Raw genomic sequence first — 25,575 nt, 5'->3', positions numbered from 1 at the left:
TGGTGCAAAGACCCTCATTAATGTAACTTGGGCCCCAGGTCCTTAGCAGGCAGTGCCCCCATCTTTGGGATCATTAATCATATACAACTGATGAAACGAGTAACATCTAAAAAAATTGCTGATTCTATCAAATTTAGGAATTCCATCTGTGCAAGTGATATGCTATCCTAATAAAGTAAGTAACTGCTGTTGGGCAGTGCTAGTACTTTCCCTTAAAAGTATGATAGCCCAGTTGCAAATGTAAATGTACAGTCTCATTCAAGGTGCAGCAATGCAAGGCTTTTGCCATATTACCCCATTAACAGCATCGAAGTTTTTCTGAGATGGCATTGTAAAGTGCTCAGAAGCAACAGCGAGATGGTATTAAGTGCTATATAAACATTTATAAACTGGATTCCCAAATAAATAGTATAGAAGTCCTGATGAGAGTTTTCCACCATGTTGCCTCATTATAGGAACTGCAGTCCCATTGAGAAGTGGAAGTCTAGGTGAGCTGAGATAGATACCGAATCCCCGGCCATCAGGTTGCACGCATATCTATTAAGCAGGCAAATTAACTGACTAATATACTTCACCAGATGTATCTTATCATATTAAGGTTAAGTATAATCTATCTAGCAGGTGGTCAAACATGCTGAGTTGCATTTGTTAGCAGGCTGGTTTCTTTGTATGAACCTCTTGTAAGTCCGTCACTTGTTTGGTGCAGCTGACTTGCAAACGGCTCTAGACTAGCCTACCAGTTTTTATAAAACTCAGGGTCAGTCGCTTCTCCAAGGAACGAGTTGGTGGTAGATCTCTCTCTTCGGCTGGGTCCTCCCTCTGGAACAGTCTCCCTGCCTCCCTGAAACTTGAGGAGAACCATCTCTGGTTCCGGAAGCACCTTAAAACCTTCCTCTTTGCTTCTGCTTTCTCTCCCCCTCTCCCCTGCTGGAAACCTGGCTGATACTGAGAATGCACTGGTTACCTGCCCACTCATCTGATCTCAGGCCCAAGCCCTGCCAGTTTCACGCCTGCACCGCCTCCCTGGCAACTCCTGCACCTGGGGACTGTTTTCTGTACCCCTGCAGTCGCCCCACCAGCACTTATGCTGCACTCACCCTGCACTTGCCACCAGCTGGCCGTTCTTTTATCTTGTTATTTTATTATCCCATGCACTGCACTTCCCCTCCCCACGCACTTTCCTTTTTCCCCTTCCCTTACACTTGCGCGATCTGAATGATACCTGCCCTAGTAGGATCGTCGTCTGTCTTCGCTCTGTTCCCCTCCCTTGCCTCGTCGCGCCTTTAAACACTTGTGTATAGGCGCGCTATAAATGCCATATCATATCATAAGGACTAACAAAGACCTATATTTTGTATAATTATATTGTGGTCTTCCATAGCGTGTCATGCCAAACTCATCCAGCGTCTGTCATAATAACAGGTGTAATTTTACTCCATTTTGGATGGTACTTTATTGATCCCTGAAATCTGAAAGGCTAGGTTGTCCCTGCCGCAAGATTCAGACTTTCAAAATGCTGGCTTCCTTTATATCAGGGACCAATGCTTTATTCTTGTAGCCAACCTCCTTCGCTAAATGGAAACAACCAAATCAGTGGCCCTGAATAGCTGTCAGGGAAGGGGAAGTGCAATAATTTGTCTGGAATTGGCGCCTACATGTTTAGGAAAGGTGCCATATTGGGGTCACTCAGCCCTAAAATCACCCACAGCAATGCCATCTGTTTACACTGCCCACCAGTGAGCATCATGCTTGCCCAGGAAGGAAAGAAGGGATCTTAGACAGTGCCCATGGATCATGTTAGATCTCTGATGGCACATGGAGGTACTGGTACGTTGCTAATAAATGTGCAGGAGCATTTCTGAAAAGTGCAGTTATTGTCCCAGTAGAAAGCATGTCAGTTCTGCTCAGAAATGTGCATTACACAAAGTTATTTTGTAGGCATGTTTCAAACATGCTGTTCTCCAAAACTCGAAAAGCAGCACATCTTCATACTCCACTCTCACAAGGCTCTAGAACTGCCCTAACTTTCCATTCAGAAAATAATACATGCATCTACTAGACAAGAAATAACAGTAATTTGTATGAAGAATGCACTTCCTAGACTTACTGATAAAATTGCACATTGCAAGGATGAAATAACACTTACAAGGCAGCAGACGTTGTTATTATGCTACTGAACAGGACCAGGAGGTCAGGAGGTGCTGCAGCACCCCCAGCACCCCTACTTCCAGCGTTTTACAATTAATTATCCCAGAATCGTGTATACACTGTTAACTGTGGGTTTGTTATGTCTTCTTTCAGAATTCAGATGCACAGCACACATGTGTGAAAGAAGATAAGCAAGCATGCGTGCAATCCATTGATACAGTGGTGTGTTCCTTTGCACACGTCAGTGGAGGACTGACTTGGGTTCTTGTTCAAATAAGTAATTCTTCCAGAATGGATCCGAGCCAATCACTGATCCCCATCGCTTAATAAAAGAAGAACAATCACCCATTACTAAGTCTTCTCCTGCTTTATATGTTCTTCAATGTGTCTGTCTTCTCTTTCCATTGCAGTTCCCCCTGAAGTTACCCTGACAAGTGATGGGTCATCAGCTGCCGTGTGCAAGGCCTCCAGAGGAAAACCAGCCGCAGACATCTCCTGGGAGCCGCCATGTGAAGCCTGTCGGAATGAACACCAAGCTCACCTAGACAAGACAGTGACGGTTATCAGCCGATACAAGAGAACTAGTAAAAATGAGACAAATGTTACGTGCATGGTAGCACATCCGACATTTTCACATCCACAACACCGGTCCATGATTTTATCTGAGGATCCAGGTAACAAAACCATCTTCTTTTACTGAGATGATAACTAAACAAATGTTAGACACGTGTGCGTGTTTTTAAAAGGTTTTGTTGAGGGTATATAACTATCAGAGGCATAGGATCCCTTCACACAGCTCAGAGAAAGTAAATACACATGGTTGATTCTTAGCGAGCTAGAGAATCTGGCAGAAAGAGCCTTTACAAATCAGCCTCTTTCGTCCAGGCTCTTTTCACCAGATTCTTTTGATTCCCGCCTGAAGTGGTAATAGACACGGATGCCAGATGTCCATCCTCATGTCCGCTTCATCCAGAAAATCCAGAGGAAGCTCCTGTGGGTGGAACTATGCCGACCTGAGACTTATTGGATCCTAAGGACGCTACCTGCGTTTTAAGGAGTGCAAATAATGTCTGTAGGGACCAGGCTCCTTCCCCGTCACCTGAATGCTCCTCCAGCGAAGAGACATGAGGATAACCTGCACAGTGCCGAAAACACCACAGGGAAACATTGATTGTGGCGTTCCGCAGAGGATTCCCACATTGCGCGGGAAAGACCTGTAGAATAGTGAGGATGTGAAAAAAGCCATGAAATGCCTTATTTGTGTGTGTGGGGGGGGTGGTCTGTCCACCCCAATGAGTGCCATGTCTAATGGAAACACTCTTCAAAAGGTACACAAATACCTCTGACGAAATGGGTATAATAGATTTTTGTTTCAAATCAAGTTTAAAGCTGGAGACCGATTAGCCTTTTTGGTGCAACGTGAATTCCTGTTGGTTGTATCTTTCAATATTGCTGCCAGTAATTAAAGATTGCCAATGCCAATATCCCTATCTTTGTACAGTGCCAAGCTGTGCTGTGGTGAACATAAGGATGTATTTTGTATATATTATTTGAAGATTGCACGTGGAAACATGGGTACATACGTTTGTAAGCAACATTTCTGTGGTCAAGAAAGAAAGTGCATTTTCTCTGAGTGGTCTCTGCATTTGGTGTAGAGAAGCCGTGTGCTTAATGTGAGGAATATTAGTTTGTTCACAGAGAAGGGTTGTGCATTTGTTATGAGGGTGATATCGTTTGCTAACACAAGTGTTTATGCATCAGATATTAGTGATGTCTAAGATGAGCCCCCAGAACTAAAACCAATATTCCATAAGAGGGTCCCAGAAGTTCCAGACTAAGCTCCCAGGAACTAGAGTCAATACTTGATGTGGGCTCCTGGAATCCTATTAGAAAAATGTGCTCGTTCTGAACAAATGGCACATTGTGCCCTATACACTGCAAGGGGCTCACATTGACTATAATACAGAATGTGGTGGGCACAGATTCTGGAAAGAGCATTCCCTCATGTTCATGCAAACAAGGGACTCCTATTTCCTGTGCCTCTCTCTTGTATTATCAAATCATATGTATTGTCAATTTGTTGTTCAGCATGTGCGCAACCAGGCTGATGACGAGCAAGCACAGTGCAACCAAAGAGTGCAAACTGAAAAGGGGAAAAGAAGGTCCATCGGGGGTAAAGTTACAGGGATCCAGCCCCCTTTCAATGTTCAGTTGCACTTCTAACCCTATTGTGTCTATTTGTCATGTGTACCCAGACACACATGCCTGCGTCGCTTCTGATCCTACAGGTTTCTGTTCTAAATGCAACTATTGCTTGGACATTCTTCAGGGGTGTATGAGTTCTTGCTGGGTTTGTATGTGTGAAGGAGTTCTTACATTGATATTCTGGATATGACTATCTGCTTCTTTGTTCATTGCTCCGTAAACCTTATAAAAAATGTGTTTTGGATCAACAACCCAGAGGAAGAGGCACTTTCTGGCCAATTGAAAGGCATTTGAAATATTAAGATTAGCAGAAGGTAACTGATAGACCAGCAGAACAGAACAAAAACGCTAACAAAGCAATGGATCTGCAAAGAATTAGAGATAGACATCCTAATTATCTAGGTAGCAAAAAGAGGAACACGGATTTTGAAGAAAGAAGCAAAAGGTCCCGTATCAGTGGAAAGGTTGCGTCGTGTGTTGGATATTAGAAATGTCATGGATAAGTAATGTACAGGGGTACGACAAAGTTCCATTACACCTGGCTGAAAAACTCTCCCATCCCTTAAAACATTGAAATCATCAGACGTCACAACATGGCCAGATTAAAATGCAAGAAGGAAACAGGTTTCTCCTACCGCAGGAGTGGAGTTTGGAATAGCATACCGAAGCACATCACAGTAACATAACGTGTATTTGTAGAGTATACATTCCCCCAGAGGGGCATCTTGGCGCTATTGACAGATAACGGATTTTTAATGGCACTCATTTTATCAACCTTGGAAGGATGAAGGGCTGAGTGGACCTGAACCTGTGACCATGAGGTCAAACACAGGCCCCTGTAGTGGAGGCATTAGTCCAGTGAGCAACAGACCCCCATCTTCCTACAGGTTTGGAAGGAAGTTAAGACTGTGTCTTTAAATAACTTGTGGCCCTCTGACCCCCTTTACAGGGTTATATGTGATTTTACCGACAGACATTACAGAGTGGTCAAAACACAGAAAAACACAGATGTATTATTTTTTTTAATTTATTTATTTACATTTTTAAAGCGCTCACACAGCCTGCAGGCATCGAGGCGCTGTTACAGGAAATGTTTTTGTTTATTAGTTACGTAATTGATTGTATTTTGTCTTAGTTGCGTATTTATAATGCGCTTAAACACCCAGAGGTTTCTAAGCGCAGACCCAGGGATCAAACTTGTGTTGCTTCGTGTCGTCTTGCTTCAAAGGCGTGCACGTTGCCACTGAGCTATCCTCCCTCCCTCCAAATTTAAATTTGGGTGTCCACCCCTCAAGGCCACCAAATTTCCAACCTTACAACGCCACCCTAACGCCATCCTGACCCATTTTAACCCCTTACCCGACTACCCTTTATATATTTATTTAATCTTTTCAGTGTTTTTCAGTGTTGTTGTCCGCTCTGCTATGTACCACGCTGTAATGTTTGCGATAAAATGACAAGGTACCCCCTGATGGCACTTCAACCCTCCTCTCCACTGCCATCTTCCGATCTCTCTGTCATTCCCTCTCTGTATTGTCCCGCTTTGTGTACAGTGCTCCAGTTCTTTCTGGCCACATGTTTACTATGCACACCCCCTGCACACATACCGGGCCGTTTTTGTTTAATTTGAGTGTATAAACATTATTCCTAAAATAAAAGGTTTGCTGTACGGGATCCATGAACGTTGTAGAAAAAGTCCTGAAGGGGAGGCAATGCACCTGCCAGTAACAAATAATAAACATCTCTTTGACTGAAGCAGTTTTAGCCTCTATACGGGATATGATCACGTGATTGTATAGAGGAATGTTTATAGAGTAGTGAAAATAGGTTTTGAAATGTTGTACCACTAGAGATTGATAGTGTGTATTTGATTTTTTTATTTGAACATTATTTACATCACTTTATTGCAAATTATAAATCCAATATGAAATCATTCTTGCGATGCGTTTGGCTGATGTATAATTGTCTTTTATGCTTATGTCCGCAGAGCAATTGAATTCCAGTAGCTTTCAAGCCGCACTCTCTATTGGGCTTCCAATTGTTTTCTGCCTTGTTATCCTGGCCTGCGTTTTGGGATTAATTTTCTACTGGAAGTCGTCAGAACTCAGGTACTGCACTTGAAATCAAATGTATGTGTGTGGGAGTGGGAGTGGGGGACAGATAGACAAGCCAAATGAGAGACACGTCAGACTGAAGTATGCTCTTTACAGAAGTCCTGTTGGGTCTAACTTACACCCTCACCAGGGAATGTGACGTGTTTTGTTAGAAAATACACGTTTGGTCCTTAAAAGAAATATTAAAAACACTATTTGGAGCATGTTCAGTGTGGGAGGGGCCGTGCGCTTGATGGGGTTACTGATTCCACCGCATATTTGCGGGGAGATTCGGGAGACCGAGAGACCAAAGCATGTTGTGAGTTGACCCATATGTTATATCCGTGAACTGGTATTATTTGTGGGTCAAATTATTTTAGAGGTTTATCCAGGACTTCTTGAAGTGTTCCTAAACAATATTTGTTAATACCCTTGTACTCTGGTCAATATTAATTTCAGTCCTTCTGTTCACAATGGGCCATTAGCACCCGGGGTGAGGGAGCCAACCAATCAGGTTGCTTGGATCGCGGGCTCAATCCCACTATCTAATCCAGCGTTCTGAGCAGCCTGATGGCTGCTTCCCCGACCCCACCATCTTCCCCCCACCCTCCTCTGTCTTCCTCTCGATTCTGCACTCTCTTCCCACCCCCAAGCCCCACTTACTTGATAGGTTCAGCGGCAGCACCCCCACCGCTGCTGCCGCTCCGCTCTGTCCCTGTCAGTCGCCATGGAAATGGAAGAGGGGCTCTGCCTGGAGCCCCACCTTTCATCTCCACAGCGGCCATCTTGATTATGTATTTTGTTTGAATGAATGGAACATTGAGAGTCAATTTGAGTACTTTTGAACCAATGAGTACAAATTTGGTCTCAGAAGGTTATGTTTGAGGTAGGCACTTGACATCCAGGTCTGGATGATGGCTATGTAATTGCAGAGATGACGGATGCCCTGTGCGCTCTAGTCTACTTGTGACCTCTGGACTATGCACAACCACTTCACTGGCTCCAATATAGTAGACCAGCCCATTCTCCTCCAGATCCTCTTTGACCTTAACATTCAGACCACTGCTATGGACTGACCTGCTTTTGCAACTTTCTGATCTTTCCTTCTCTATCACCTGGAACATGGACAATACGGAACCACCCTTCCTACCAGTCGGTGTTCCTCAATGCTCCATCCTTGTCGCCTTACTCTTCACCCTATACACATCGTCCCTTTGTCAACTAATCTCCTCCTTTGATTCCTACGATCACGTCTTTGCAGTTGACATGCAAATCGTTTTCTTCCCTACTTTGTTTCTGTCCCGCTATGCATGCATTATATCCTCTCTCACTGCTGGCCACCACATGTTGGGCCTTCTGTGTGTTATGCTTATCTCTCCCAAGGCCAAGGTAATCTCCCTCCCTGCTTCCAATGCCTTACCCCTTCTTCTCTTCCCCATCTCATTCTCGCCTGACATTCTTTACCCCTACTATAAGGCATTCAAACATGGAGTCCTTTTTAGACATACCTACATCACTTCATTACTACTACCTCTAGCCTTATGGTTGACAATGCCAGGGGTGATGAGTGTATGTGGGAAACACATAATGCCAGGTCATAATGTACAACAAATAAAGATATTAAGATTCAGGCAAAATGTGATATACGAATAGCAAAACTGTGTTCACTAAATAACACGAAAAAGGTGACACAAAACAGGTTTACAAAAGGAGAAACAATACTGTTGCTCAAAACAATGCTATAGACAAATCCTGCAACTTATTTTATTTAAAATGATGAACAAGATGAAGGGGGCAACTTATTAAAAATAGTTGTTAAAAAGCCTGTCAAAAATAAGACTTTCCACATGATAACTCTGTTTCGCAGCAGTCAGTTTACTGGAGATTTTGAGAAATGTATTCACTGTGCCTGCCCACCTATGTCTGATCTCATGGTTCGTAACTGCTTTCATAGTTTTACCACAAGTCACTACAAATTGGATCAGGACTTCCTTGGTTTGAATATTGAAGTTCCAGAACATATGTGTTTCTAGCTTACTACAAGTATGAACATTGTACAATGAGAACATGTTGCCTAATAGTTCACCAGACAACCTCTGGATTGCCTCTTAATGTCAGGTGCTTATTTTGTCTTCCCCAAATTCAGCACTTGTCAAGCAGATTGACAGGTATATGTGAGAGGGCTAATAATATAGCTAACTTGCCTGTGAGAAAAGATTTATATTGCTGGAGAGGTGCACTTGAAAGTCAAAGGGTAGTCTAGAAAGGGCTTGCTGTAAGGAGTTCACAGCCAGCTGTTGAATACATGTTTACTTCTTTCAAATAAGTAACAAGCATTGACAAACTAAATCGTTTTGGATTTAGTAATTTTTCCTGAAAGTATCCATTTGTAGGCATGCATTTGTGTTGGTGCTTCTGTGAAAACCATGCAGTAGGGGCCTGAAGACCCAGCAGGTCAGGCCTGCCGGGGGATCCGTGGCACCTACCGACATCGTTGTAGTATGGCAGTGCGGAAAGGGTGCCGGTATTTCTGGACTGCCATACTTGGAATGAGGACCACTGTCTCACTGCTGACTGCTGATAGTTGGCCTTTCACACTATATAGTGAGCTGCACGGTCACCAGAAACACACAGACCACGGAAGAACACAGAGGTAGTCAAATCTGTATTTAATTCGGATTTCTCCATTAAACAGAAACATAAAACAAATTACAAACATCTTAAAATGGAATTTTTCATAATTTACACTGTTTAAAATGAGTGCTCTCCTATTTAGAGCATTAAAAACATAGTTATATAAATTGTACAAAAATACCTTGTCATTATTTTCCATAATCAAACGAAGTGCTTCACAGTAACATCTAATGTCCAGGGCTTTAAAATAATGATTTACAAACTGTTTGTGAATATCTAAATAGCATAGGCATAGCAGTAGGAAATGGCCCAAGTCCTCAACTCGGTTCTGATGACACAAAAACAGTTCCTCGTCCTTTCACTTGGGTCCCACCTCTTCCTGTCCTTCGGGGGTTACAAATTCAGCCTCATCATTATGCTAAGCCTTCTACATGGCCCTGTTCTGATTAAGCAGATTCCCCAACCTCCGTGAAAAGAAAGTGTCTCTTGAGGCCGTAAAGAAAGCAAGTGAGGGTAGTGGGCATGCCATTCTACTATTCCTCTCCGAGTACCACTTTCTTGCTTCCTTTTTTAACATATCTGCAATGTTGGTTAACATGTAATGAGACGGGCATTCTTTAATAGGAATATGCCATCTTGTCATTAACTTAGTGCCTTCATTGTACCAGTGAAATTTAGAAAGTGCCAGGGATGTCTCAATTTCCCCAACTGCCCTCTTTAAATTTGCGTTTAGTAATTGGCCCGCCCGAACCTTTATAAATTAGGAGCCAAACCTTATCTGGGCCTCAACCTCCAATTTGATCCGCTAGGCACTATTTGGTGTGTCTTAGGGGAGGCTGACTAATTTTTTCATTGTTCTATTTTGGAGTTTCTCCAATACATTATCATTAGTAAAACCCCAGATATCACTCCCATTGGCCATCAAGGAGCGGACCATGGCCTTATATACACCAAGGCACTTGTCAAGCATGTGTCTGCCATATATGTGATAAAATCTGAGAAGGCCGTCCAACCTAGCTGCGGTCTTCTCTGCAATGGCTTCAACATGTCTTGCCCATTGCCCATTCTTTGTGAACAATATGCCAAGGTACAATAAGATTTTACAACCTCAATCGCTTCTCCTCCAAGAGACCATTTAGAGTCCACTCTTCTTTTGCCAAAGACCAACATTTATGTCTTTGATCTATTCAGTTACAATCCGTGGGTGGTGAAATATTTCACCAACACAGAGGTAGCTGGTGGCTATTCTCCGGATAGCCCAGATGGGGCAGGGTTGGGAGTAAGAGAAATTAAGCATATAATTTAATGTTGAGCCACGACAGTTCATAGCTTCAATGGGCCTAAAACTGTCACTTTGCCAATGTTTCCAAATTCTAATTTTAATGCTTGCTCCAATAATTTGAAGGCAGGATTAAACCACAAAGCTGGACTGCTTTGGTGAGAAGACACAATTTTCAAGTGTCATCAACATGACACAGTAAGGCGCTTATTCACAGCATGTTTTCCAATGGGGTTTTGCCATTATAAAACGCTTCCATGAATTAGGCCCTAAATCTGCTGATGGGCCTTTGCAACATTGCCTTTTTTCCAAATTCCAATCCTTTGATTGCTTTAATATTTTGGCACCTGAAATACGCCATTTTTACCCACTTCTCTTCACATTTTTACTTTCTTTGGTTTCACCATTATGAGACCCCAGTAAGTATTTTTTGTCAGGTAACCTTTCATCTATCCGTGTGCTGGTGACACACTGATACTGAGTTTCGGCACAGCACATCATGCCCGCCTGTGCTGCGTCACACGTTTCTTTGGTTAGGATAAGTGGATCAATTAAAGCACACAGGACAGAAGAGACAAATACTTGCAGGGGAATTTCAGATGCTTTACCTGTGATTTATTAACACATGACATTAGATGGCTTTTTGGTTGCTTTAGGTGACTGGCCTTGGAAGCCATAGGTTTTTGACAGTGTTCACTTTGTTGGGTTTGACAGGATTTGGAATGTATAACTTCACCTTTCCCCTAGTTTACCAATCCTGGGACCACTGCAGGGAGTATCATTTCAAGGTGTGCTGTGCCACAGTGCTGCACACATTGCTAATTGGTTTTAGGTTGCTTTAACATTTTGGAAGTGAGTAGGAGAAGGGCAGGATGCTAGTACTCTATTCAACTACACTATTGCTTTTATTGGGAAATGCATCTGGTTTGCCTTTACTATTTTTAATGCTCATAAATGATTCCTACAAGAGACTAAATATACATATCATGGTATGAAAACACAATGCAAGCAGTCTTAATTTGTGTTTCTATGCATTAGAACAAAAGGCCCCATATTGCAACTGTAAGTGCTGGTTATTTTAGTGATACATCTGTGCAGATAAGATGTTGATGACATCTAGTTTATCATGCACACAGGGATGATAATATTGTGGTTCCTCTTTATACTCTTGAAGAAGACCCACAACAATAAGCCTGTTAAGTGCACATAGGTAGTGGTTTCAAGTAAAATAGCACAGAGATCCAACTCTCTCCAGAGCCTTGCACCTGGTACAGCTTTATTCTCCATTGCAAAACCTGCCAAAGCCCCATGTTGGCATTTAGACATCGTTTGGGTGGGAGGTTAGGCTCTGGCATTCAAGGTATGAGGAAAATCGTGGCAGTTGGAGGGAGAGTACCGAGGAGGTTGGCAAGAGACAGAGTACTGTCTGGAGAGAGAGTTATTCAGGATGTTGGGGAAGGGGGAGGCATATCTGGAGAGGGGTCATCGAGGAGGTTGGAGGAGGAGATAGCCATCTGTTTTGCTTTTTCTTGGCCACGTGGGGAGATCTCGTACTTACGCTCTCCGGACCCTTGCAAAATTTGTTATTGGACTCAGATAGGCAAAGAATTACACATGAAATGTTGGCTATAGTTATAGTATAGATGGCGAGTTATAGGCCCTTTATTCATACTTAACAAACGAAAGGAAAATATAAACACATAACCAGTTATACATAGGCAAAGAAGAAACTCATAACCGTACGGATAGTTGCAGAAGACACCTTCATCTCGGCCACTATGACACTGCTTAGTCCCACAGCAGGTAGGCAAAGAGATTGATCGTCCTAACGGGATCTGGAGCGGCGTGTCCTCCCTCTCAGCGAGATTGCATCACCCGGGGTCCAAATTCTAACTGCTTTCCCAAGAGTAAAGCTCTCCTCTTTATGGGGCTGCATTCGATGGAAGAGCAGACAATAAGCATGAGGCGCAAAAAGAGTGGAATATTCCAGCTAGAAGTGGAAAAACCCCAGCTTCTCTCCTTTCTTTCGTTCTTATTGCCCTTTATTGTTATATAGTGACTGTCTGTGTTGATCTTCCATATGTGAGTGTGTGATGTCATATGGAATGTTGTTGGATGAATGATGGAATGCTGATCTGAGGGTTCCGTACTGAGGCAGGCAGTTAGAGCTCCCCTGCCTGGGAAGATGGGGCCAGTGCTGATAATACTCCATACTCCTGTATTTACTTCCATGTAACTGTAACTGAAGTGTCTTGAATAAACCTAATATATAACCTAAGTTAAGCCTGCAAGTCACTTCGCAACATTGGCGACGAGTTGGTCTTCCTACAAGAATCTGCGCACAAAAGAAGGAGCTGAAGAAGAAGGAGCCTGCTGCGGGGGGTGCAGTAGACAGGAGGAAACAGCAGAGATCAGCACTGCCCCCACAACACAAGTAAGAGACCCATCACCCAGGGTTAAGGAGGGGAAGAGTAAGGAAGCCCCACTTCATCAGGGATCAGCAGAAGTGGGAGGCCCCACGAGGTTTATACATGAAACAGTATGAAGATGAAGTATCCCCAGGTGGAAAGTGCCCAGGAAAACAAAGCTTGTTTGTGCAGCGACGTGGCCTAAGTCCTGGTGGGGATGGGAGGATACACTCACCTTTGCAGGCAGCCAGAGGAGTGGAGAGAAATGCCTGCTTTCTTTACAAATAAAAGGTACTGTACTGTGTTATGACTGTGACAAATGCATGTGAAAGTTTGCCGACCCCAGAGATGAGGAAGATTAATTCAAGAATGCCTGTAATACATGAAGAGTTCGAGTGGCTGTAATACATGAAGAGATCATATTAAATGAGGACACAGAAGCAGAGATAGCGCGTTGTGATGTGCACATATGGTATCTGGGGAAGCTCTGATTATTCAGTACGTTGATTGTGCATATGACACTGAACTAGCATTTTAAATCAAAAGGGAACATTCGTGCCGTGACTTTTGTTTATTACGGCCAACACCTATAATGTGCATATGCGTGCTGCAAGTGATTCCGGATCCGTGATTGTATTCAGAGGTGAGCGTCGTTGCGACCGTTAAAAATGTCACAGCTCCAGAGATGAGTACTGCTTGAGACTCACCTTCTGAATGATGACGCATTAGAATGTACTGGGGTGTTGGCGAAGTTCGAACGCTTGTGAACAAGTGTTCCCAGCAAGCTCTGAATACTGATGCGAAAGGGTTCTTTCTACGGTTTCAAATCGTATTATGACTGTATTATCAAGAGAATAGGAAAAGCATTCGAGGAATGGCCCTTGGTACGTAGCATCAAAGTGCTGATATAGGCAGAACTGTGACTCTACCCCTTGGAACGTGGGGGTGAATAAATTAAAACAGCCAAGATATTCTGGTAAGCAGGTTTGTCTGCACCGGAGTTGCGTGTAAGAAGTGAAGCACCTGCCTCTGAGTGAAGGTTACAGTAAAGGAAAAGCCATGCGTACGTGGCCAACGGCTTCTATGAAGAGTTGTCGTGTGTTCAAAGTTGCCGAAATGCATTGTCATGTGGAAATGAAATCAATTAAACCGTGTGTGGATGCAGTCATTTTTTAAAAAAGGAAATAAATTGTTTCATTGGAGAAACAATGCCTGCAGAATCAACGGCTGTCAAGGAGTAAGGAGACAGCTGGTGGCAATCCGTGTGATCGTATCACAGGTTTGTGGAAAGAAAGTGTTTTGTGCTGTGTGCGCAGGAAGAATTAATGTTCCTGAACAGAAGCAATGTTCCAAACAGCAGCAATGGATTTGTGTGTGGAATTGTTTTTTTCTTCACTGGAACTGGAACATGAGGTACTGTTTATTTTATGGCATTTAATTTCTAGTGTGCAATGAGAAGTTGTCATGGGAACTGATCTACGAGTAATTTATGGACTTTGAGTAATGTGATGGGTATGTTAAAGTGCAACATGTTTTCGGGAGTAGTCATTGATTAAGGAAGAAGCTCAGAGCAATTAATGGACTTTTAGTAATGTTATGGTGCATGTATCTAATGGAGTTGCATGTGGAAGAGTGAGCTAGTATAATCTTTTTGAGGATTTTCAGGAGTTCAGTTGCCATTGCATATAGGGTCAAAACTTGACCATGGACTTTTAGGAGCATAGTATTTATCTTAAGGTCAAGAGATGACCATGGACTTCTAGGACAAAAATGTTGGTTAACTTAATAACACCGCAGTTACAACATGGTGAATTGTAAAATGTTTTAGCCTGATTCAGTTAAAGTTGAAAGTAAAATAGATGCAAAATAATGGGCATGTAGGTGGTATGGATCAGGCAGTAACTGATGAAGTAGCGCTGCTGATGCGAATGGCATTTTTGTAAGGAATGAGAGGTAGCGACTCTGATGTGTATGTGTCTCCATCAGTTTTAGTAAGGGGTAGCGCCTCTGAGATGAATGACACTGTGGTAGTATTTAGAGGTAGCGCCTCTGATATGTGGGTCACGTTTGATGGGGGTAGCGCCTCTGATGAGTGTGGCTCAATGGGTATTTTAGGGAGGTAGTGCCTCCAGCTAGAGTGACAATAGGTTTTCTTTGAGAGGTAGCGCCTTTGAGGTGAGTGTCACTAGGGTATGTTAGGGAGGTAGCGCCTCCAGGTTTATGCGAAGTATAGTATTAGAGAGAGGTAGCGCCTCTGATGTGCATGGACGTAAGTGCATATTAGGGAGGTAGCGCCTCCGGTAGGTGTCTCTATTAGTGTTAGCAAGAAAAGCGCCTCTGATGTGAATGGACACAAGGGTATATGAGGGAGATAGTGCCTCAGGTTTGTGGAACATAGTGATGTGCGTGATGTAGCGCCTCAGCCCGTGTAGAGTAGGACAGGTACCTCAGTGGATGAGTACCATGTCATATTGTTCCCGCAATTGTTTAAAGGAGGTAGCCCCTCTGTAGTGATATTTTCTTATGTGTAGTTGTGTCAAAGCCTGTGTTTCATCCAAATTAGTGGGGTGTGGCATGTCAGTTTCTATCAATTCTGCATTGGGTTTACTGTGGTCATTCACCGGGTACGCAGGTGGGTTTGGGATGCCTGGCCAGTGTCTCAGCTTCTTCTGCAGTATTAGAATGTATTGGCTAATTAGGTTACACCCAACAGGCTGAGTATATTTGATGTTTGAATGGGTGAGTGGTGTTGTGTCGCTGTGAATGTGTCTGTTTCGGTTTGGCATTAGATGCGTGTTTGAGACAGGTTTAGAGAAATATCTTGTTGTGTCTGATTTGTACATGTGTGGTCTGGTAAAAGGAAGGAGATGTGTTACGTTGTGACTTCCTGTGTGTGTGTGGCTTTGGAAAAGGAGGGAGATGTGTTATATAGTGACTGTCTGTGTTGATCTGCCATATGTGAGTGTGTGATGTCATATGGAATGTTGTTGGATGAATGATGGAATGCTGATCTGAGGGTTCCGTACTGAGGCAGGCAGTTAGAGCTCCCCTGCCTGGGGAGATGGGGCCAGTGCTGATAATACTCCATACTCCTGTATTTACTTCCATGTAACTGTAACTGAAGTGTCTTGAATACACTTAATATATAACCTAAGTTAAGCCTGCAAGTCACTTCGCAACATTTATCACTGCACCTGCAGAGAACACAGACTCCCTTTCTGGCTTGTCCTTCGGTGGACAATACAACAACTATTCTCCCCGGCTTGCTCATCTGACATAAATATGTGACCTTGTCTTTGCTGCAGAAATACATGTTTACTTGCTAAGCTCACAAAAACGTAGGCTTTAATTGCTATTTCATTGCGGTGAATGGAAGTGAATGTCCGAGAGGGCCGCGCATCGGCGCCATGTTTTCTGGCTCATTTCGCACACACACTACACCATCATTAACCAGAAAGGAGGAGGGAGACAATCTAGATGGGGAGACAACGTTGCAGGGTCTGAAGAGGTGAGGTGGCTAGACAGCAGGCACCACTGTTATCCAGACAGACCCTGGAGGTTCTGGCTGATCATATCGGTCCATGACAGAGTTCGCAGAGTGAAGATGTAGGAGATGGTGAAACTCACTGAGGATCAGGGAGTCTGTTACAGTGGTAGTCAGAAGTGGGGGGTCCCTGCGGTCAGGAGCCTAAGGCAGGGAAGTGGTCAAGCTACAACAGACTCCTCAAATCCATCCCGAAACCCTGGGAGAGCAAACTAGTGCTATGAAATACACACCTGTGGCTCAATCTTCTGGGAGAGAACTTCAGGCTCCTCCAAGGCTAAATTGTGGGAGAGGATTTCGGAACCCAGAAAACCCACCACTCCAATGCAGAGAAAAAGGTGCTCTATTGACATTAGAGTAATCCAGGATCAACGCTATCCACAAGCTTTTTAAGAGAGCTTTTTTATCACAATTAATCATTATTATTTTTTAAATGAAATAATTGCTGACTGTGTTACACAATTTATTCCTTCAATAGGTCATCGCCATCAAGAAATTATTACATAAACTCTGGCCCGAGGGAACACATTGCAGGCTTAACATCTGTAATTAGAACAGTCATAGAAAAATGTGGCAATCTCCAATGGTTTTCAGAAATATAAATCGGGATGCCCAGACAGTCATCATGCCTAAATATCAAAGGCCTCTCCACGTTATAGCCACTTAACAATTTGATTGAATTATCATAGAAGCTCATGTACACTCCAGTTTTGTGCAGTTCCATCCAGGAGACAAAATACTAAAGCAAATAAAGCTATTGATAACAGGAGCTGTCTCCCAATCATCAATCTTAGCCAAAAGGCATTGGAGACGACCTTACTACTTGAGTGGATGAATTTTTCAAAATAAAAGTAACAAAATAAAATAACGATTATTATTGGAGAATGATCCTGCCATTTTTGTTGTGTGCATACAAATTACTGTGTTTAGAATCACATCCTTGTTTTTGTGTCTTTGTGCTTCCGCTTGTGAAGCCCATGACACGAAGGTGACGGACTATGATGAAGACGGACTGTCTGGAAGGAAGACTGTGACAAATGAGTGGGACTGTGGCAAAGGAGAAGGAATGCAATGAAAGAGAAGGACTACAATGAAGGACTATACTGAAGAAGGAATGCAATGAAAGAGAAGGACTACAATGAAGGACTATACTGAAGAAGGAATGCAATGAAAGAGAAGGACTACAATGAAGGACTATACTGAAGAAGGAATGCAATGAAAGAGAAGGACTACAATGAAGGACTATACTGAAGAAGGAATGCAATGAAAGAGAAGGACTACAATGAAGGACTATACTGAAGAAGGAATGCAATGAAAGAGAAGGACTACAATGAAGGACTATACTGAAGAAGGAATGCAATGAAAGAGAAGGACTACAATGAAGGACTATACTGAAGAAGGAATGCAATGAAAGAGAAGGACTACAATGAAGGACTATACTGAAGAAGGAATGCAATGAAAGAGAAGGACTACAATGAAGGACTATACTGAAGAAGGAATGCAATGAAAGAGAAGGACTACAATGAAGGACTATACTGAAGAAGAACTGTGATGAAGAAAAAAGACTATCACAAAGAAGAACTTTAATAAAGGAGAAGGACTTTGATGAGCGAGAAAGACTGTGACTAAGGGAAAATAACTGCTATGAAGAACTGTGATGAAGGAGAAGGAGAAGGAGAAGGAATGGGATGAAGGATGGCAGAAACGACTGTATCCACCCATCATATACCCACGCATGTGCCCTATTTGTAACTGTAAGACTTTTGTGCGAAGGATTGTAATCTGGTTAGGGTACGGAAGCCCTAGCTTGTTTGATTTTTATTAATATACATTCATCTGGGTAATTCATCGCAGGAAGGGTGAAATGCTAACCAGACCCTTCTTCAATCAAACTCTATGTCAAAGGAAAAGTATACACCTGTGCCTTACTGCATCAGTATCGTGATATGCAGTGTCACCCATGGAGCAGAGCAGATTCAGAGATCACAGGATCCCTGTCTGACAGATGATGTGACAGCAAAGTTGCTGCATTGCAGAGATTGCATTAAGTCAGTCCCCCTGTTTCTATTCCACAGACACTTGGATAAACTATCAGCCCGGAGGCAGGATAATTTGGAAATATAAGCAGTATTTAGGTTTTGTTATGGTGGCTGATGTTTCGCATAATTATTAAAAGCCACATCTGATTTGTCACATACCACTGTCAATCCTGTGAGCTCTGGCCAGGTATGAGAGGCAATGTGGATTCGAGGTACCTGACCTTCTACATTCCAGTGAATTGAAGAAAGGACAGAATGCCTGTTTTTGTTGACACTCTGTGAGGTTGTGTAACTCCTCCCTGCCAAGACCAGTGACTCACAACAGAAAATTTCCTGGGAGCTTGGATTCAAAGAGTCAATTTCATAACAAATGCCTGTCTCAAAATAGGGGTTGAAAAACAACAGGCCTTTGAAGTGCAGGATTAGAGGGTGGCGCTGGTTTTGGCAGTTAGACATAGCAGAGAACAAGGGAGGCAGGATTGTTCCCTCTTGGCTTTCTGTGGTGTTCTCTTTGCTTCCTGTCTCTACACTGTGTGAACAGCAAATCACTTTTGGTATTATGCAAAGAGGTACTTGTTACTTTAAGAAGGATTTAACCCCTTAAAGCAGACTTTATATGGAACTTAATTTGGACTTCATTTGCGAGACATTTCCAAAGTCCTCACCCAGTGAGGTGAAGACGGAGTGCTCCAAAGCCGAAGCAAACTCTGCTCCCTACACATCCCCAAAGAGCAAAACCTGGCTCTCCAACAGCCAACTTCACTGGTACCAGGGACCTCACTGGAGGTGAAGAACTCCTGCATGTGTTGAGCGAGCCTCCCCAGGTTGGGAAAATGAGAACAAGGACTCAACTTGTCCCAGCAACCTGGGTTGGGACTTGCAGCACTAGAACAAGCAAAGCATTCTGCCAGGTGGAACCTCAGTTGAATCATCATCAAAATTGTTTGGATGCATCCGAACTAACAGAACCCGCAGTGCTGCTTTTGTGACTTCTTTGAATATCCTTGAACTGCTGTTGCTGCTTTGCACTAGATAAGCACACCATTTGCTCAGGATTGAACAAGAGACCCGCATATGCGGAAGTCTTTGAATCGCCTTATCTCGAACAGCAACTTGAACCACAAGCATCTTTGTAATCAACCCAAAGCTTGCCTGTCGAACTGAAAGACTATGATAAAGAAAGACTATAAAGATTGGGAAGTACTGTGATGAAAGAAAAAAGACTGTGATGTAAGAGAAGGATTATGATGAAGAAGGACCCTGATGAAGGAAAAATACTGACAAAGGACAAAGACTGTGACAAAGGAGAAGAATTGTGATGTAGGAATGTGGCAAGAGGTCTGTGATGAAAGACTGGGCTAAAAGCAAAAGTCTGTGATAAAGGCCTGTGACAGAGTAAGGATTGGGATGGAGAAGAAGTTCAATGAAGATGGACTGTGATGAAGGAAAAGGACTGTGATAGAGGATTGTGGTGAAAGAGAAAGACTGTGAAGAAGGTGAAAATCAGTGACAAAGAATGACTGTGACAACCAAGGACTTTGATGAAGTAGGATTGTGATAAAGGAGGGCTGTGATGGAGGGTTGTAATTAAGGAATGTGATGAAGGAGAAGGACATTGAAAAAGGAAAAGCAGAAGGACTGTGATAATGTCTGTGATTAGGCAGAAGGGTTATGAGCATTAGGACAAAGGATAAGGACTGTGATGAAAAAAAAGAACTGTGATGAAGAAGGAATGTGATAACTGTGAGTGATGAAGTAGAAGGACTATGATGAAGTAGATGGGATGTGATGGAGAAGGACTATAATGGGGCGATCAGCCTGAAACAAAAAATGCTGACAGTGGTGCACACCTGGTAACATTTGATATAGAAATTCAAATCGTCATTATACGTACAGCAGAGCTGATTTAAGAATTTTAAGGTGCGGGGGAGGAAACAAGGCCTTGGCACAAAGCCTAAATCAGAAAAGAGAAAATAGAAGAGGGCCCAAAAGGTGGGGCCCTCCCGTCCCCTGCACACTATTTACTGATGCCACATAGGGCCTTCAAATATATAGATATAAATCTATCAATGTATAAATATATAACAGCAGTTTTGTTAGTTGAGCATATAACGATTTATTTGGCAAAGAAGAAAACAAAATAAAATTTGCCAAAAAGCACAATCTGTTATACAAAGTAATTCATGACGTATGACATATTAAAACAAATTGCGATGAAGCAATAAATGATGAAGAGATGATGCTGTCCAATTGTGGGGTGGCCGACGCGTTTCGAGGGTAACCTCTTCTTCATAAGGGCCCAATTGAACTGTTGACAACATTACAAAGAGACAAAAAGTAAAATCTTTTATTTTATTTCCATACCAGTCAAGGACTGACTGACAAGCTGTACATAACTCGAGATGCTAGCGAGATGGTGAAAAGCAGAATACTGGAGATCTAATATGGTGAAAAGAGTGAACTCTCAGATAAAAGAGAAATACTCTATACTAATAACTAAACCCATAACAAAGGAGATGTATTGTGTGAGATCCACCTACATGGTGGGATCTAGAAAATGGCGTGATAAAAGATTGAACAGATCGAGATAAGCCAAAGGCGGTAGTGGGTTATAAATAGCAAGGACCACCCTTGAATAGTGATCTCCAGTATTCTGCTTTTCACCATCTCGCTAGCATCTCGAGTTATGTACAGCTTGTCAGTCAGTCCTTGACTGGTATGGAAATAAAATAAAAGATTTTACTTTTTGTCTCTTTGTAATGTTGTCAACAGTTCAATTGGGCCCTTATGAAGAAGAGGTTACCCTCGAAACGCGTCGGCCACCCCACAATTGGACAGCATCATCTCTTCATCATTTATTGCTTCATCGCAATTTGTTTTAATATGTCATACGTCATGAATTACTTTGTATAACAGATTGTGCTTTTTGGCAAATTTTATTTTGTTTTCGTCTTTGCCAAATAAATCGTTATATGCTCAACTAACAAAACTGCTGTTATATATTTATACATTGATAGATTTATATCTATATATTTGAAGGCCCTATGTGGCATCAGTAAATAGTGTGCAGGGGACGGGAGGGCCCCACCTTTTGGGCCCTCTTCTATTTTCTCCGATCAGCCTGAAACCCAAGTTAAGGGCCTGATTGCAGTGAGGGCCCCTTAACAAGGGCAGTGGTGCCTTTACCGACAGGGTCGCCTGCTGCTGAGGGGCATATTGCCATTAGCACCCGGGTAGTTTCCCACACGGGTGCTAATGGTGTACTTAAAAAAAAAAAACACGCACCTAGGTGAGCTTCTTTTTTTGTTGTTGCAATACACGCTCTTAGCACCCACGTAGGAAACTACATGGGTGCTAAGAGGTGATGGCATGGACAGCAAACGGCCCTGGCAAGCAGCACCCTGCCTACTCAGAATGCAGCCAGCGTTCCGAGCATCCTGATTGGCTAGTGCCCCCTCCCAGGGTGCTAATGGAGGAGAAGGTTTGTGAAGGACTATAATGAAGGACAAGGTCTGTGATTAAGGAGAAGGAATATCACTAAGGGACACTATGAAGAAGGAAGAACAGTGATTAAGGACTGTGACGAATGAGAAGAACTATGGAGACAGTCTGTGACAACGGATGTGATGAAGGAGTGGGCTGGTTCCCAACACACTTCCTTATCTCCCTATTCTCTGTAGAATTTTATTGGCCACAAGGTGTTAATTATATATGCCAAACTAAAAAAAAATCATGAAATCACCCATACACTAAGCTTGGATACTTGCTTCCCAGGAGAGCAAAAGACATTGGAATTGCAATGCATGCTTAAACTAATCCGAATGCCCACATAAAGCTGTGTCTGTGGTTCACAGGATTAATGATTCCACTGCAGGGTTCTGTGACTTCATGGTCACAGGTTCAAATCCTGTCAGGTCCACTCAGCCCTTCATCCTTCTGCGGTCATAAAACAAGCAACATTGAGATAGGTAACAATAAGCACCTACTATTTCACTATGGATACCTCCAAGATACTGTTGTAGGGGTGAATGGGCACTTTACAAACACTCCTGTTATGGTATGTTTACAAGATTTTTTGGTAAAGCGGTCTTTACCAAATTTCATCAAAGCCTAAAAGGTAGCATTGCCAAGGAGCAGGCACACACCAGAGCTCTGTTCTAGGCTTGAAACGCAGACAACGAAATCTACATTGACCAATGTGTGATGTGGACTTTCGCTTGTGCTGAGTTATAGCTGAAAGCTGCCTGGGGCACTTCCATTGGGTTAGACTCAGCCCTGCAAGCTTAGCCCAGTCTGCATACGGCAATTTCTTTAACACTGCAGACAACATCTTTCTAATTTGCCAATCAGTTGGGATTGGGGAATGAATGCAGGTACATACTTGTGTATGTACAGATTCCTAATTAAAAAGCAGATTGACTTTGTGAAGCCGATTTATTGTTGTTTTCTATTTTTGCCTACAGTCCTATCATGTATAAAGCTTCAACACTTTCCAATGACACTTCTCTTGTTCCAGCCACACACTCATAATCCTGGTTGATCATGGATGGGTGCCTGAAACTATGGATGAATTAATTTAGTTACGTATACGATATATAAGGAAAACAGTACTGTAGCGAAGTAACAACAGGACACAGAAAATGTCTTTTTGTGCGCACATAAACAAAAAGATTAAAGAGACAGAGAACCAAAATCAAACCAGAGAAGTTCAATGAAAATGGAGATATCCATTTTTTTCTCTCAATGGGGCCTTTCATCTTGCACCCTCTGGTGCGGCATTAAAATGTACCCTGGAACAGCAAGACTGTGGAGTAGGGAATAGTAAAGCATGACGCTCGAAGCTCGATTCCCTGCATCACGGGAGGGTGGGTTGGGTTTTTGAGTTTCACATTGGATGGAATAGCCTGACATCCATCACCACTGAAATAAGATGTCCATCAACAGGACTTCAATGTGCATTGTGCTTATCCTTTGAGACAGGAGATTGTGCAGAGTTCTCATATTTTCTTTTCTACCCACAGACAGTGTTACAAGTTTACACGTCCTCAGAACCCTTCAATCCACAGGCAGCCGCCTAATGATGAGGTAAGAAAGACATTTTGACAAACCATGGTTACTTGAACAGAAGATATGCACTAGGGGTGGTAAATGGTTCTTCATTGCTGTGTGTGTCCTGCAGGGGTCTGCAACCTGAGGCTCTCCAGATGGTTTGCACTACAACTTCCATCACTCTACACCATTGACCATACTTTCTAAGGATGGTGGAAGTGGTAGGCCAAAAACATCTGGAGGGCCACAGGGTGTCTACCCCTGCTTGAGTGTTGCCAATTTATAACATTCATTGATAAGGGAGATTGATAGTGTTGGTTGTATTGTAAAATAACATAAAATGACTGTAGAACCAGGTTCCTTCTTCGGGCTTGTTGGTGTGTTTCAGTGGAGTAACTTTGCTGAAAATGTTGGGGGGACATGACATCTGAAGAAAAGGTGCCCCAGCCAAATGAATGGGCACAAAATGGTGTGCCATGAAAGTTGGTGTGGACAAACACCCCTGTGCCCCCTAAAATTACGCCCATGGTGTGGATAACAGCATTGCTCAGTTGAGAACTGAAGTTACTCCGCAAATACTCTCCATCTCAACATGTCTAACATCTGAAGTCTTGTGTTTTACCAGTCCAGCACGTGTAGTTGTGTCTGACCTGTTCTTACAGATAAGGCTAGGAATATGGCAGGTGGAGAGGGTGGGCATTGTCCTGAGCAGGGCATCTGGAGGATATCAGAAAAACACACATGGTCCGTGCCACATTGGGTGTTCAACCACAATGCAGTTGACTGAAGACAACCTGTAAAGTAAGATCAAGTAAAACCAATTATTTATTGAATAAAACCCTAAAACCTAGGAAGGATTGGTAGGAAAAATAATACACTGTACAGACCTTTGACTGAAAATCTCTTAATGTGGACATGGGTGCGCGTTCATAAGTGCATTCGTAAGTGTGTCAGCAGTCTTGCAGGGAGCTGTTTTGGAGAGTTAATCATATGGCCTCTACTACCTTTGACTGTTGCATCAGCAATCTTTGTCCCTCCTGGGGAGTTCAGAGTTGCGAGTGCTGCGCATTTGCGCGCACGCATTCGCAAGTGTGTGAGCAGTCTTGCAGTCTGGCAGCTCGGCAAAGAGACAGGTGGTGGTCATTGGGGCTGAAGTGAGGTGTCCAAACGAGATACAGTATGGGCCTCATTACACGGAAGGCGGTAAGGGTTAACGGTCACCGGTAATGGTACCAGTGAGCGTTAACCCTTACCGCCTTACTACGAGGTCCCTTAGCGGGTTGGTACTTTAACGCCTGCTTTACCGCCTTGCGGTACCGTAATTAGCACCTTCCCCATTCCCTTTATGTCCTATGGGACAAAAATGGGAATGGGGAAGGGCAATGGTGGAAGGGGGAATTACCGCCCCGCCAACCTTGGAATAGGGCGGTAATTCCCCTTTCCACCAAGGCGGTGCCGGTATTTTACTGGCATGGACCAAGGTGCTATTAGCATCTTGGTCCTCCGCCTACCGTGTAATGAGGCCCTATGTGTCAATAAATTACAGCTCCTAAACAGGCTTGTTTTTGGAAGGTAAATATGTTTATTGTTCGTCTGGACACGTGATCCACATATTTAAGAACTGTGACTGGTCTCAAAGGGATATGGACTATCAGAGATGCGCAAGCATCCGTGATGACGCGCGTGCCATCGAAATAGATTTTATGCCGCAAAATGGCAATTTAGTACCGTCAGCTGAGTTTGTTAACAGTGGCCCCCGCTCCGTCTGAAAGCTTATTGATCCACAACTTTTGGGAGGCTCTGTGCCCTCAACTGTACATGATTATACATGATCAGCTACCTCGATTAAAAAGAAAATAACAGACTTCTTTCATAGAAGATGGAGCGCTAGTTTGGGGACTGTATGGATGGCATCAACACCCTTGCCCCCTAGTAATCTAGAAAGCGTTTTTGGGTCAAGTGAGGCAAGGACTTATCCAGTTCCAGCGATGGGTCCAGCTGTGGCTTTATGAGTCCAGAGTCTGGAGAGTGAGCTTACATCGAGTGCCTTATCCGCTACACCCACACTATCTTTATGACACAAGAGCCTTGTCAAGCAAATCAAAATCTGGATACTTCCCAAACTACCTGCTCCACCGAGTGCTGGAGTCACCCAGCAACGCGAGCAGAGGCTAAT

At 43.1% G+C, this 25,575-nt stretch overlaps 1 protein-coding gene across 1 annotated transcript in view; it reads left to right on the top strand.

The window, feature by feature from the left end:
* Nucleotides 1-25,575, top strand: part of LOC138525775 (cell surface glycoprotein CD200 receptor 1-A-like) — a 273,977-nt gene that overhangs the window by 230,049 nt on the left and 18,353 nt on the right. The window contains exons 4-6 of the mRNA XM_069635975.1: nucleotides 2,559-2,822; nucleotides 6,341-6,461; nucleotides 23,372-23,435. Coding sequence (XP_069492076.1) covers nucleotides 2,559-2,822; nucleotides 6,341-6,461; nucleotides 23,372-23,435 — 449 coding nt within the window. The remainder of the gene's footprint in view (nucleotides 1-2,558; nucleotides 2,823-6,340; nucleotides 6,462-23,371; nucleotides 23,436-25,575) is intronic.

The sequence above is a fragment of the Ambystoma mexicanum genome, chromosome 7p (assembly GCF_040938575.1).
Source record: "Ambystoma mexicanum isolate Mex_15411 chromosome 7p, UKY_AmexF1_1, whole genome shotgun sequence".
In the NCBI taxonomy this organism is placed as follows: Eukaryota; Metazoa; Chordata; class Amphibia; order Caudata; family Ambystomatidae; genus Ambystoma; species Ambystoma mexicanum.
Note: the sequence above shows the minus strand (reverse complement) of the source record. Positions and strands in the feature narration are given on the sequence as shown.